Here is a 13,689-nt window from a genome sequence, read left to right on the forward strand (position 1 = left end):
TCAGTATGAGTGGGTCATTTTTGTTCGTTTGGTTTGTTGATTTAATGTGATATTATTATAATTGTTTGTTCGTTTAGTAAAAGCTTCAGAATTAGCTCTTATTTATATTCTGGAAACAACACAAAGGCATTTTGTACACATAAAGCTCATGTTAAGTATGAATTTGAATGTATTTCACAAAAAAAAAATGTGAAGATTTATTGATTTACCATTTTATTGTTCTGCTTGTTAAATTGATTTTGAATGAGCTGACATCATTTCCAAGGATCTATACTGTGCCGGTCTAGCTCAAACTAAGCGAGAGACATGTAAAACCTGACATCCAGAGCCAAATCTACTTACATACATATGATCTCAATAACATAGCAGCTATTCACGCAAATTATAGTCAACAATTAACCTGCATGTCTTTGGACTGTGGGAGGAAACCGGAGAACCCGGAGAAAACCCACGCTTACACGGGGAGAAAAGGACTGACCCAAATTGCTGACATGGCTCTCATGGCTAGTGTGTAAGCAGCACACAGTAGATCTTTGTTATTAAAGAGATGTTACTGGTTGAAGATGCACTCTGATTTCTTTTTAATTAACTCACATTTCCTGTAATGCGACCTCTGACCTACAGGTTTGAGGTTTGCTGTGTCTTTGTGAATATGCAAATATCTGCTCAGCTTTGTACATGTTTGAAGGTGCTCATTATGTGATCATTATATCTAATTTAATTCTTACGAATGATTGATTGATTGATTGATAGATTCTTGATTTTCGTGTCATGCACGTAAAGTGCCCAACCCTCAAAAATACAGTTGCAGTGGTCAAACATTTCATAACATTTCATTCAATTACAAAATGACAGGTTATTTTACAGCTCGGTCTTCAACAAAATATTGTGCCTTCTCTCCCAAGTTTGGCAAATAAAGTCCCCAACAAAAAAAAAGTTCCCTTCCTGAAGCATAAATCGAGTTTTCATAGTCATCCAGCCAAAAGAAAGCAACACCAATGGAGGTCATTTTAATAAAAAGAATACATAACATACAAAAAGTGAACCTCGTTCTCACACAAACCCGCCGGTCTCTAGGGCTAACACTAATGTTCCTGAGCGTAACTGTGCACATAGGGATCTTTGTCTTGTGTTTAAATTATACTTCACATAAAGGTCTATACTATAGTTGTTCTTTATGAGACAATAAGTTTGTAATTTTTGTTTACACCACATATTAACAGACCCATTTTTCTCTATACATGAGAAACATTGGTAACATTTTACAGGTCCGCAAATTTCATGGTAATTAGGTGATAATTAGCAAATAACCTATTTTAAATTTCTTTGGAATTACTGCCAAATTACCCCAATATTTACCTATCAAAAATAATTTTATTATAAACATTATTTAATAATTATATTCCGCTATTTCCCAAAAGCTGGTAATTTATTTATTACATTTCCAGGAAAAAAAAAATATATAAAGTTAATTGACATGCTTTATTTCCATGTCTGCTGGTAAATAGATAATAATTAGCAAATAACTTCTTTGAAATTTCTCTGAAAAAACTCCCTGAATAATTACATGAGCTACCAGATTACATTTGTGTAAACAATAAGTGACACAATGGTGAGATTTGTGCCTGATCGGAAGTGTTTTCTGTTAATTTTGCTTTTCCACCTCCGATATAGAGCAGCGCACATGAGCCGCTTCTCAAGCCTAAGAGCCCTATTGTAACCATTTTATGCTATTTTAGCATATCAAGATAAAATCATGCTCATAATAAAGCAATTAGTGATCAATTTTGAGGTAAATATTGGGGGAATTTGGCAGTAATTCCAAAGAAATTTCAAATAGGTTGCTTGCTAATTATCCACTAATTACCATGAAATTTGCAGACCTGTAAAATGAAGTGTTACCAAAACATTTTGTTCCTAATATCCTGAATGTCACAGAGTAAAATATTCTGAAAAATGAATGACAAATCGTTAAAATGAAATAGAGATTATGATCATATGAAACGTCCCAGTTAAATCTTAATTAAATCTTCTTTGTTAGTCTCTGATCGGACATCTTCACAAGTCTATTCCAAAGTTGAAGCATTTGTCATTTTATGTCTGATGTTTGGAGGTTCCCTTCCCATATCTCCACTAATGGACAAAACTGAAGTAGATTTATGCATCAAATAGCTCTATGATACACAGTGTTACAACTTGTATGGTTACCAGAAGTATAGTCGGACACACAGGACACATGAAATTATAGAGTTGTGTTTAAGTATGAAATTAACGGTTAAAGTTCACTCTATGGCAACAGACAAAAACAATTTATTTACATTTGTTTGCATGGATGAAGACAATTGTTTAAATGAGATGACCTGTTTGCATGTTGGAAAGAATTCGAATGATGACGACACGAGAAATGGTGGCAGCATGAAAACAATTGGGGCATCTATTTTTATTTCTACTTGCAGGAGACGGTCTCCAAAAGCAAATTAGCACCTCAAACGCAAAAGCACGTGAGGTCACACTCAATAAGGCTCAAGATCATGTACAATGTATCAACAACACACAGCTATTTTCATCTCTGCCACTCCTTGCATGGTTGTAACGTGTCCCCAATGTGATTTTAAGGCTTTACAGAATGAATGGGGAAACTATTACACATCTACAAAAGAGATAAAAACAGAAGCTGCAAAACCAGGAAACTGAGGAATGTATTGAGGTCCGTTTCACACTGTAGCTATTTAGTGTGATAATGGCGTTTGATACACAGGACACAAACACCATTGTCACACTCCACAGCTCTGGAGGACAAACTCTACTGTCCGTGCCGCACATGAAGAGGTTGTTAATGCAGACTGGTGGATGGACGACCTGGTGAAAGAAGGGGGAAAAAAGCAAGTTTGGTGACGTGTGGAATCAATAAAGAGCAATGAAACTGAGAAAAAGAAACAAAGATAATGTTAAAGTACGCATGGTGTTGGTGTGTAAAATCACACTGGAAACTATGATTTATAATTATCCATGTGGCACTTTCATTTTGTATAATATGCTTAAATAAAATACGGATTAAAAAAACATATAAAACAAAAAATTGGGGAAATAATGCAGCGTAAATACATTTATCCAAAGTGTCCAAAGTCCATGTGTTTGTTTTTACCGATATGGGTATGACTGCAGCTGTGTGAGTGTGTGACAGAGAGTAAAAGAACACCTGTGTGATCCCCATTTATTTCCATATAACAAAAAAAAAATTCTAAAATGTAAAATAGGATTGTATGTCACACTAGATGCAATACACATAAATGACACCAATTGTTAAATTTATCATACTGTATTTTCCAACTTCACTAATAAAACAAAAATGAAAGGATTCAGATCTATTGCAGGACAACAACCAACTCACCTTAAAGTAGCTCCTCTCTCCAGGATTCATTCATTCATCTCCTGCTTCTCCCAGCTACTCTCCTTCCCTCTGGCACCAGCGTATCTTTTTGTCTCTCCAAGTCTTTCCAAACAGTTAAAAGTCCAGTCGTGCGTCCCCGGAGCTGCAGGTTCACAACGTGATATGTGGTGCATTTGGGTTTGATGCTGTCCCGTTCCAAGTCTTTATGTAGACAGAGCAGGGTTTGGACAAACAGCCAGTTCCACATTAGTGATAAGATACAGGGGAAGTATTGATCGACCCTGACCAGAGGTAGAGGGTGAGGGGTGGAGGAGGGGGGAGAGACCAAAAAACTGCCCCGGCGGTGAGGCAACAGGGCCTTAATACCAAGGTTTCACTCAAAGTCACCGTGAGCTGGATGTGATGGGCCTAAAAGTCAGCGAGGTGCACAACCAGCAGACAGTTTGGATTAAAATTAGACACTCATAAAGTAAAAGCAAGTCAACATACTTCCAGTCCATCTCACACAGCCCAACTTCTTAGTAGTTAATAGTTAATGGATGGAAAATAGTTACGCTATAAGTAGTGATATGCCATGTCCCCAAGGATCAGTTTCATAATGAAACCTAAGGCAGATTACGAAATAGCATCTCTTTAACTGGAGGTCGGATATGTGTCACTCTGCCCAGCGATTCCCAACCAGGACTACTTGTACCCCCCGAGGCATTTCTGAAGCTGTCAAACAGTAACTATTCCCATCAAAGCAGAGTCTGCCGGGGCCATTACCTCGTTTTATACGAATATTACATGAGCAAAACATGTAGACTTTCTGAAGAAGTCGGTGTTTGAAATGATGTCGAGAACGAATGACTTTTGACAACTTTAATTCTATTATTAAATATGCTGTATTGCTGTAAATATATTGTGGTCTAGTGAAATCTTGCAAGGCAAAAATGATGATTGCGATTGTACTGCACTGCATTAAGTTACTACTTCAGTTCTTTATCTACAAACTGTTGTTCACCTGTGCAATCATCTAAAATACATGAAGCTACAGTACAGTATAACCACAACCTACACTATACTGTCACAGACACTCATTACACTGCAACATTGTCGTGTTAAATTGATGCAAAAGGTACAGTGTGTAGGATTTGACGAGCCTCTAGTGGTGAGGTTGCAGATTGCAACCAACTGGGCACCCTTTCGCTCACTCCTCTCTTTCCAAGATTGCGGTAACGTAAGCCGAAAAGAGCCATGGTAACGCCATTCGCCTCGCTCGTTATTACTTACCGTAATAACACAGGAGCAACGGAAGTCAGACGGCGGCTGGCGGTACCACGGTTTTGCACTCTCATGCTCATGTTATCGCAGTTTCACAAGCGTGTTGGAGAACTATGGTGGCCTTCAGGTAACGTAAAAACATTAAAGTCTCTCTCTATAGAGCCAGTGTTTGGTTTGTCCGCTCTGGGTTACTGTTGAAACATAGAGGAGCAACGTGGCGGACTCTTTGTAGATATGAAGGGCTGATCCTAAGCTAAAGAAAATCCCAACTGTTCTTTGTTTCAGGTGTCTATACACTAATGAAAACATAGTTATGAATATTATATTCAGTTTCTGATAATAGATCCCCCGAAATGTTACACACCGTTTCTTTAAAATCAAATATTTTACAGGTTTGCCCACATGAGACTTAGAGGAACACGTCCAGGTTATTTAACTTCCCATCAGGGTTTCATTAAGGTCACTACTGTGACGTAACATAGAAAACAGAGGCCTGTAGAAATCAGACTGTAAAACTGTCTGATCTTTTTACAAAACCAAAGAAATGTGTTTGTACTTTCTTGTGATTCAATGTTCAGATTTACTCTCATTTGCACTTTGTGACATTGCTTTTGAGCAGGTGGAATGTTTTAGATCTAAAGAAGAGTTGGCTCTTGGTTTGTTTGTGACCAGATCGCGGGCAGCAGGGCTTGATGATAAAATGTCCACGGACAGGCAGGGTGGCTTTTATTTGCTTGTCCTTGGAGCTGATAACTCCTAGATTGCATGTGTGAATGAACTGAGGTCCCTTCACCACAACACGTGCACACACACGCACGCACGCACGCACGCACGCACGCACACACCACAAAAAAAGAGATAGACAGGGGGAGTTTAAGTCTCATTCATTTCTCAAGACAGGGGATTTTATTAAAACAATCAGCAGCATTACATGCATCCATGTGGGAGTACAACTACTTTCAAATCTTTGTGATCTCCTGTGACAGGAAAATGTTGGCACAAGTAAAAACATGTCATACTAGCTTGTCGTGAAGGAGGCTAAATAACGCTCCACACTTACGCTAAATGGCGAGGAAAAATTGTCACGGCCATTTTCAAAGGAGTTGCTTGACCTCTGACCTCAAGAGATGTGAATGAAAATGGGTTCTCTGGGTACCCACGAGTCTCTCCTTTACAGACATGCCCACTTTTTTATAATCACATGCAGTTTGGGGCAAGTCATAGTCAAGTCAGCACACTGACGATGAAATGATTTGAGCATATTTTTTATGCTAAATGCAGTACCTGTGAGGGTTTCTGGACAATATTTGTCATTGTTTTGTGTTGTTAATTGAAGCATAATAATAAATATATACATACATTTGCATAAAGCAAGCATATTTGTCCACTCCCATGTTGATAAGAGTATTAAATACTTGACAAATCTCCCTTTAAAGGTCCCATATTATGCTCATTTTCAGGTTCATACTTGTATTTTATGTTTCTACTAGAACATTTTAACATGCTGTAATGTTCAAAAAAACATTTATTTTCCTCATACTGTCTGCCAGAATATGCCTGTATTTACCCTCTGTCTGAAACGCTCCGTTTTAGCACATTTCAACAGAATTGCGTTGCAAGGCAACAGCTTATGTCCATGTTTACTTCTACTACTACTACTACTACTACTTGTCATACACCACAACCTGAAATAAACTGGGACACATTTAGAATGTTTACATTTAAAACTGTGAAATGTTGCACATTTGTGACATCACAAAATTACAGGAATCTAGACAGCTTGTTTCAAAGGCACAGTTTCTGAATAAACGCTTTGTGTATTTCTCCATGGATTGAGCATTTCAATACTTTCACAGTATTTATATAGCACTTAAGCCTGCTTTATAATAAAAAGACAAGAAAATCTCACTTTTTACAATATGGGACCTTTAAGATACATTTTGAACAGATAAAAAAAAATGTGATTAATCACAATTAACTATGGACAATCATGCAATTAATAACGATTAAATATTTTAATCGATTGACAGCCCTAATTAATAGTTGAAAAGCTCAGTAAAGTGTCTGTAAATTCAGATGTTGGGTTAGTAAAACTTGATGTTTAAACAGGCTGTTGATAAGGCATTAACCGGTCTTAACTTCTGGTGTGAGGAAAGTCCAGTCATATTAACTCAAACAACACACTCTTGAGAAGTTTCATTTTTATTGACTGAAGTTAAATGAACCACAAAGAGTTGCAGAGAGTGGTGGAATCTTTAACAAAAGTGATATTTCCCGTCGTTCATTTAAAAAAAAAAGGAGTTGGAGTGGTGGGATCACAGCAGGGAGGAAACACAAGGGAGGAGAAATAGAGGACAAAAGAAGAGAGGAACTAGAGAAGACTAAAAGGATGTGAAGTCTCTGCTTCACTTCTGTCAACTTTATCTACCTTAGCAGCAGCCCAGATGTACAGACTATTTATATTGCACCAGGTTAAGTGCTGTGAATGGAAAAAAAGAATCACATTCGAGTTAATGACAACAGACATACAATAGGCGACATGACCTCAGAGTGATCTATAAAGTGCCCTTTAGGTTCAATGGTGTTAGAAAAAGGAGAGAAACAAAAACATAAAAAAGAAAAACATTTGTTTTCTTTGTAAGAAACGTGCTGCTTTATATTCAGTGGCAATCACAGCTTTTCTCTCCAACACCCGCGCACGCACACAGCTTCATTTTAGTGTCGTTGATCAGTAATACTTCTGTTAAATTCATACATATATTTATATCATATCATGAAAGAACTTAAAATGTGTTTTTTTTTTTACCCCAAGAACAATTTACAGCATTATGAACAGGCATGAATATTAATACGATCGTGACGCAGAGAAACTATTCTCCTTATTCTCGAACCTCGAGACCGATTACACGTCCAGATTACTACGATGTAGTCGAAGCAAACACAAGATACGGTTTCATGCTGCTTTCATAGCACTACGATAAAAAAACATTTAATTCAACACATTTGCCATCACCATAACAAATTATATGGATTCATTATTTCCCAGACTAGCCAGATTTACACTTCACACACCATGTCATATATATAAGTAAACAACATTGTTCATCGGTACAAATACGTTGAGTATTTTTCCTGCAAGAATTTATACCAATGATTTTTTTTAAAAGAATCCATGGTGCATAAACTATAAAAAAAAAAAAATTGGGGGGATTATCTCATCCCCGTTTTTGAATCTTTACCAGTGGCTAAAAAAAACAAAAACATTATTCTACAAAAAGGCTGCATCGGCGGTTTCTGATCACACAACATATAGACGAGGCTCTACGGAGGGGTGTGGCCGATTTCCTGAAATGTGATTGGCTAGCATTCCTAAGGTAATCTGGTGTTGGTCTAAGGATTTGAGAGAGTTGTGATCATAGTGCCATTGCAGTTTCGCAGAGAAATAGTGCATGTAGAAGCCAGATTAAGGCCATGCTAAGTCCCCTCCACTGAAGGGTGCTTGAATACTGTGCTATAGTGTACATAAAGGAGCTATTGAAATGCATTAGTGTTTTCCAGCACTGTAGATTTTCACAGGACGAGGGTAGAGGGGGGGAAAGAAACGGCAGATCAGGGGCCAGCTCATTCATCGCTCATGCCTGTGGATAATAGATTTCAGCATTCAACAGTGCGACTCTCCCGCTCTTTCCCCAGCACCTTTAAGGAGTGACCCACCCACTCTGAAAAGATTTAAAGACGTAGGCGTGTTGGCTTCGACAAATCGCTGTACAGTCTCGAGCCACCGGTGCTGTGGAAGTGGCTCACAGTCAGGCATTACAGTACAACATGCTCGCACAGAACTGCTACGGCAGCTGGTTTTGATATGCCTGTGGCTTTTTGTTTTGTTTGTTTTTTTATCATTGGTTGGTTGGTTGGATGCAGCCAGAGGCCGCCGTCTTAGTCGACGCCCTCGAAGCCCTGCGCGTTCTCCACAGCCATGAGGAGTTTCTCTCTCAGGTCCTCAAATGATTCGTAGGTGGGCAGATCCAAGCGGTTGAAACTGAGAAGAAAAAATTACAAAATGCAAAAATAAAACATTTATACTATACATTTCAAGAAATATTCTTATTTAAATTCTTATTTATAGGGCTGTCAAAGTTAACGCCACTAATTTTCTTTAACTAATTAACGTAACTTGCAGTTTTTAGGTTGTAACGGGCTCAGTTTTAAAACTAGAGTGAAGATACCTTTTTTTCAGAAAATTCCTTCTTTTGTTAATACGAGGCTTTTAATTTGAAATATTTGCAGGACAGAGTTGTAGAAAATGCAGGCTCCATGAATGAATAAAGTACCGGTGATTTAATTGTGGATTATTACTATTATTTACAAATTACCACACACTTCTTAACCTTTATCTGTCTAAAATAAATATAAATGGTTGATAATTGATGATTTATAATGAAATGAAATGGCCATTATGAAAAGCAAACTCTGTCTAGTGTTGAAGAAAGAAAGGGCTGGCAGCAGCAGAGCTGCAGCAGAAATGCTGCTGGTGTGGACACCACACGCATGAGACACGCAGTACTTCAGCGAGGCAGCCGTCACGCACTGCTGACGTGCCCTGTGTGTCCCGGCTGTTAGTCTTAGAACAAAAATGCTTATTAGTTTTAGTCACATTTTTATCACAGTTTTAGTCAACGACAACTCAAAACGTTTAAGTCCAGTTTTAGTCCGTTTTTATTTAATCTTAGTCCTGTTTAGTCATCAGCTTATATTGAACATTTCTGTCATTTTAGTGAAGCTAAATCAATTTGTATCTTATCATTGTCTGATGAAAAACACAGGTTGAATGATAAAGAATGCAGCTTTTCAGTTAATTCAAGTCCTCCTGGCTGACTGCGCTCGTTAATGATGCCCGGTTCAGTCGCACCCAGCAGCCCGTTATGAGAACCAATCAGCACTGTCGGCATGTAAAGATACGTGTTACTCAAGCACCCAAACCCCACCCGCAAACCGCCAAGAGAGAGTGACAGAGAGAGGGGAGGAGAAGATGAAAGGTGCCGAAAATGAAGAGATTTTGGTAAAGTTTTTAGTTTTAGTCTTTTTCCGTCAACGATATTGCATGTTTGTTATTGTAACCGTTAGTGTTTAATGTGTGTGTGTGTGTGTGTGTGTGTAGTAGTAGTAACATACCATGTGTGAGCTCTTGGCAACTTCTCTGGTGTTCCCCACTGCTCGATTGTGAACAGCTGAGGCCCATTAGAACCTGGCACAAAACAAAAAAATGATGATCACACAGTTGAGACACAGGACAGAAATACTTTTTTTAGACCGCAATTTTTTTAATAGATTCAATCATCGTTAGAAAAAGAGGAGGAAGGAGAGCATTTTATGTAAATCATTTAAAATATTTCTCATTTAAATAATCATTTAAAGCCTCATGCAAAATGTTACGGTATATTTATCATATTTTCTCACACTGGTGCAAAAAAACAAACCTTGATAAAAGAATACATATCCACACACAGACATGCACTACTTATATATGGAATATATATGGAACATTTTAGCATTCACAGTATCTTGCATTTTGGGTCATTCCTCATCTATTTTACACATTTATCTATTTGTGTGTGTACAATGATAATAATTCAATTCCTGGAACTGCAGCTGTTGACTTGTGTCGCTGTTACATAAAGTTTAAGCCGTGCAGTTTAAAACAGACAATGTATGATTTTTAAAGGACTGGAATTGTTATACAAGCAGGAAATAAAGGAAACCTGAAGTTATGTGGCGAGGTGAGTAGCATGTTGCTGTAATAGAGGAAGCTGCAGTTTCAGGACCGCTTGTTTACCATTTTAATTAAGTTTAAATAATCGTAATAATGAAACTAACTAATGAAAATATAACAAAAATATAACAAATAGTGTATACTGGATAACATCGTCAACCCTTCTTTTAACATTTGGTTTCAAAATGCGAAAAATAAAACGTCAAAATACTTGACTTTTATGTACTTTAATACTGCATTATACCGCGATAATAACGCGTTAACGCAAATTCGTTCTAAAGCCACTTATTTCTTTAATGCATTAACGCAACTTGCGATTTTTAGGTTGCAGCGGGCTCAGTTTTAGAGCTAGAGTGAAGATACTGGTATCATATGAAACTAGAAGAAACCTAAGGAACCCATCGGTACCAACCAAATCACTCTAGCTTATTGCAAAGGAGGCTAACTAACGAGGCGAGGAAGAACTGGCATAGCCATTTTTAAAAGGTTCCCTTGACCTCTGACCTCAAGATATGTGAATGAAAATGGGTTCTATGGGTACCCACGGGTCTCCCCTTTACAGACACGCCCACTTTATGATAATCACATAACATTTCTATATTTCTATTCTTGCATCTCTTTCTCACGCTCTCTCAGGAGATGTTGACGCCTTTAGCGGTTCCGTCAACATCCGCTGTACAAATAGAGAGGCAGTTTTAGGAAGTAAGTTGCATAACAAACATTACTTATCTCACCCCAAACCATGATCTTGTCTTTCCTAAACCTAACAAAAGTAGATTAGTTGCCTAAACCTTAATTGTTTCTGTGGTGGCGGCGGCACGTAATCTAACACTACTACTACATTATGCGGTCTAGGTCATTTCACGTGGGCTTTTTCTGTGAGATCACATTGCAGCGGACAGAAATGGCAGTATTTGGTGGAACAAAACTATAATGCGGTCCTGAAACTGCAGCCTCCTCTGTTGCAGGAACATAGTATTGGGCGAGGTAACGTACCATAAAGCTCGGCAAAGCCATTCATGGGCACTCGTGACGTTCCCGTAACAAACTGGAGGAGTCGGATCCTCTTTTCAGCGTCCATCAAGAGGACAACCTGATGACAGGGGGAAAGAGAGGATCTCTCTGTGACGAGCAGCTCGTTTATCAAACGGTTCACAGAATTCATTAATCACTGATATGATACTTTCTACAAACACAGAAAAAGATGATGAAATCATTCGAAGTAAAGCTTTTGTTGACAGTTTCGCAATCTAGCCTGGAGGAAAGCTAAAACAGCACAAATTCAAACAGAAGCTGTTTGCACCGGTTCACTTAATCAAATGACATGACACTGTTGTCTGTGTGCATAAGCATGTGTGTACACACACACACACACAAATATGTAGATACTACCTTAGGCTCTTTAGTCAGAGCAAACAACCCCGTTCTTCCAAACAAACTTTGACCTTCTAAAGCGAGGTCAGCAAACTTGTCGCAGGCCGGACGGAGGGAAAGAGGACTGGAACCAGCTTTTATTATAAAATATCTAGTTTCCACAGTGCATGTCTGTGTGCGGACGTACCTTCCAGAACCACTGTATGACAGGATGGTTGGGACAGTAGCCGTTCTTGTAAACAGTGTGTTGTCTCCAGTCGTTGACGTCGACGTCACCTAGACCACACATGAGCAGCTGCACAGAGATAGAGGGGGGCGGGAGAAAGAAAGCATTTACAACCGCTGCCACTTTCTGATAAGTTAAAACGCTAAAAGTGTAATGTACGCAGATGTGATAATTGGAGGATTACATTAACAATCCATACTGTACCTCCAGTTCGTTTTCATCAAAGATCTTGATCAGATCTATGAGGATGAGCTCGGTGAAGCCCTGGAAATTAAACAAAAGCAGATTTAAAACATAATTCTAATGAAAGTTAAACTCACAACAGAACCTCCCACTAAATCATTTAGATGTTATTAAGTTTTGAAAGCTACAAATGTTCAAGGAAGAGGTTTAAGTTTAGATACGGAGGGCCAACCCAAAGTCTGTGGTCACACTGCCCCCAAGTGGCGACTGTATTATTGCACATAAATACCTCCAAGAAGGCGTTCATCTGCTTCTGGACCCGATTGACAAACCTCCACTGGATGACCAGGCTGTCAGAGGGAAAGGTATTATACATTTAGATTCATGTTTGATCATGTAGCTTTATGGTAATCATTGCTAAAAGCCTGGAACTAATAAAGCTTATTATATTCTTACTCGATGTATTCCTTTTTGTTCTCGTTGGTGACCACCATGTCTGAGCCGCTGGGCTTCAGGTCGACCTGGTACGTCTGAGGAACAAAAAAAGCACACAAGAGAAATTAAAAGCTCAGACACTCCAGATACCAAGCTACATTTCATTTACTGCAATTAAAATGGTGACTGGTTTTGAGCGTGCACACCTGTCCAAAGTTGTCCTCGTCAATGCAGAACCTGAGGTCCAGCTCAGTGGGATCGTTCTCCAGGATCCACTTCAGAGAGTTGTAGTATTCACTGTCCTGCAGGGATGCAATGCAGAGCAGATACAAAATTAAAACACAAAGAAAATTAAGTCATTCATTGGCTTTTATTTGTGAGATTCATTCTTGGATCCAATGGTGGGGTGGGGGGGTTAAGGTTTACTTGATTTGTGTGCTTTATGGCGCTGTATGTGGGTATATTGTTTTATTTTGTTTTATTCCATTTTATTTATTTATTTTTGTGTATTTGCTTGTCTGCTTTTTGGTCTTGTTTTGCCTTTTTTTACTCCCTATTATTGTTTGTCTTTTGTTGTTAAATATCTGAAATGAAGCATGATATCCACTTCACAGAAGTTTGTAATACTGATGTGCACATGCTCATTAATAAAAAAATATTTGAAAGAGATTCTTTCTTGGCTTTGTCAAATTTTGTATGTATTTTCCGATCAACTATGTTGTCAGTTTTGTTGATTGCTCAATTGTTCATAAAAAGAAAGAAAGATGAAAAGTAGGAAGGACAGCTTGCAAAAGAATGCCGATGAGTGTGAATGCGTAAATTAACAGATTTATTAATTTAACGGAACACTCGAAAGTCAGATATAGTCTATATCTAGATGGGGCAGTGATATTATTAATATCTTGTGTAATGGATGAATAGACCAAACTTCTTTGTGACCTTTGACAAGGTTGTGGCGTGCGTGACTATTTCAGCTGCGTCCCCGTCTCCGGCGGTGTGAAACAGACTTGAGAGCAGGAGAAAAATCTATCTAAAAACACAATTCAA

General features: G+C 38.3%; 1 protein-coding gene and 1 long non-coding RNA gene across 15 annotated transcripts in view; both read right to left on the bottom strand.

Annotated features, from left to right (window-relative positions):
• Nucleotides 1-13: 13 nt before the first annotated feature.
• On the bottom strand, nucleotides 14-4,050 carry LOC141757277 (uncharacterized). Its single transcript, XR_012591614.1, has 2 exons — nucleotides 3,384-4,050; nucleotides 14-2,859 (listed from the first exon to the last, which is right to left on the bottom strand). It is a non-coding gene; the product is annotated as an uncharacterized LOC141757277 (long non-coding RNA).
• Nucleotides 4,051-6,840: 2,790 nt separating this feature from the next.
• nedd4l (NEDD4 like E3 ubiquitin protein ligase) overlaps nucleotides 6,841-13,689 on the bottom strand; it is a 62,411-nt gene continuing 55,562 nt past the window's right edge. For 13 of the 14 annotated variants that reach the window (XM_074618266.1, XM_074618267.1, XM_074618265.1 and 10 more), the window contains 8 exons: nucleotides 12,849-12,944; nucleotides 12,664-12,737; nucleotides 12,497-12,557; nucleotides 12,229-12,288; nucleotides 11,986-12,093; nucleotides 11,421-11,517; nucleotides 9,827-9,899; nucleotides 6,841-8,693 (listed from right to left, as the gene is read on the bottom strand). In XM_074618266.1, coding sequence (XP_074474367.1) covers nucleotides 8,591-8,693; nucleotides 9,827-9,899; nucleotides 11,421-11,517; nucleotides 11,986-12,093; nucleotides 12,229-12,288; nucleotides 12,497-12,557; nucleotides 12,664-12,737; nucleotides 12,849-12,944 — 672 coding nt within the window. In that variant the 3' untranslated portion in view covers nucleotides 6,841-8,590. Of the gene's footprint in view, nucleotides 8,694-9,826; nucleotides 9,900-10,311; nucleotides 10,462-11,396; nucleotides 11,518-11,985; nucleotides 12,094-12,228; nucleotides 12,289-12,496; nucleotides 12,558-12,663; nucleotides 12,738-12,848; nucleotides 12,945-13,689 lie in introns of those variants that run through there. The other variant, XM_074618259.1, reaches the window with a different exon arrangement.

The sequence above is a fragment of the Sebastes fasciatus genome, chromosome 19 (genome assembly GCF_043250625.1).
Source record: "Sebastes fasciatus isolate fSebFas1 chromosome 19, fSebFas1.pri, whole genome shotgun sequence".
Taxonomy (NCBI): domain Eukaryota; kingdom Metazoa; phylum Chordata; class Actinopteri; order Perciformes; family Sebastidae; genus Sebastes; species Sebastes fasciatus.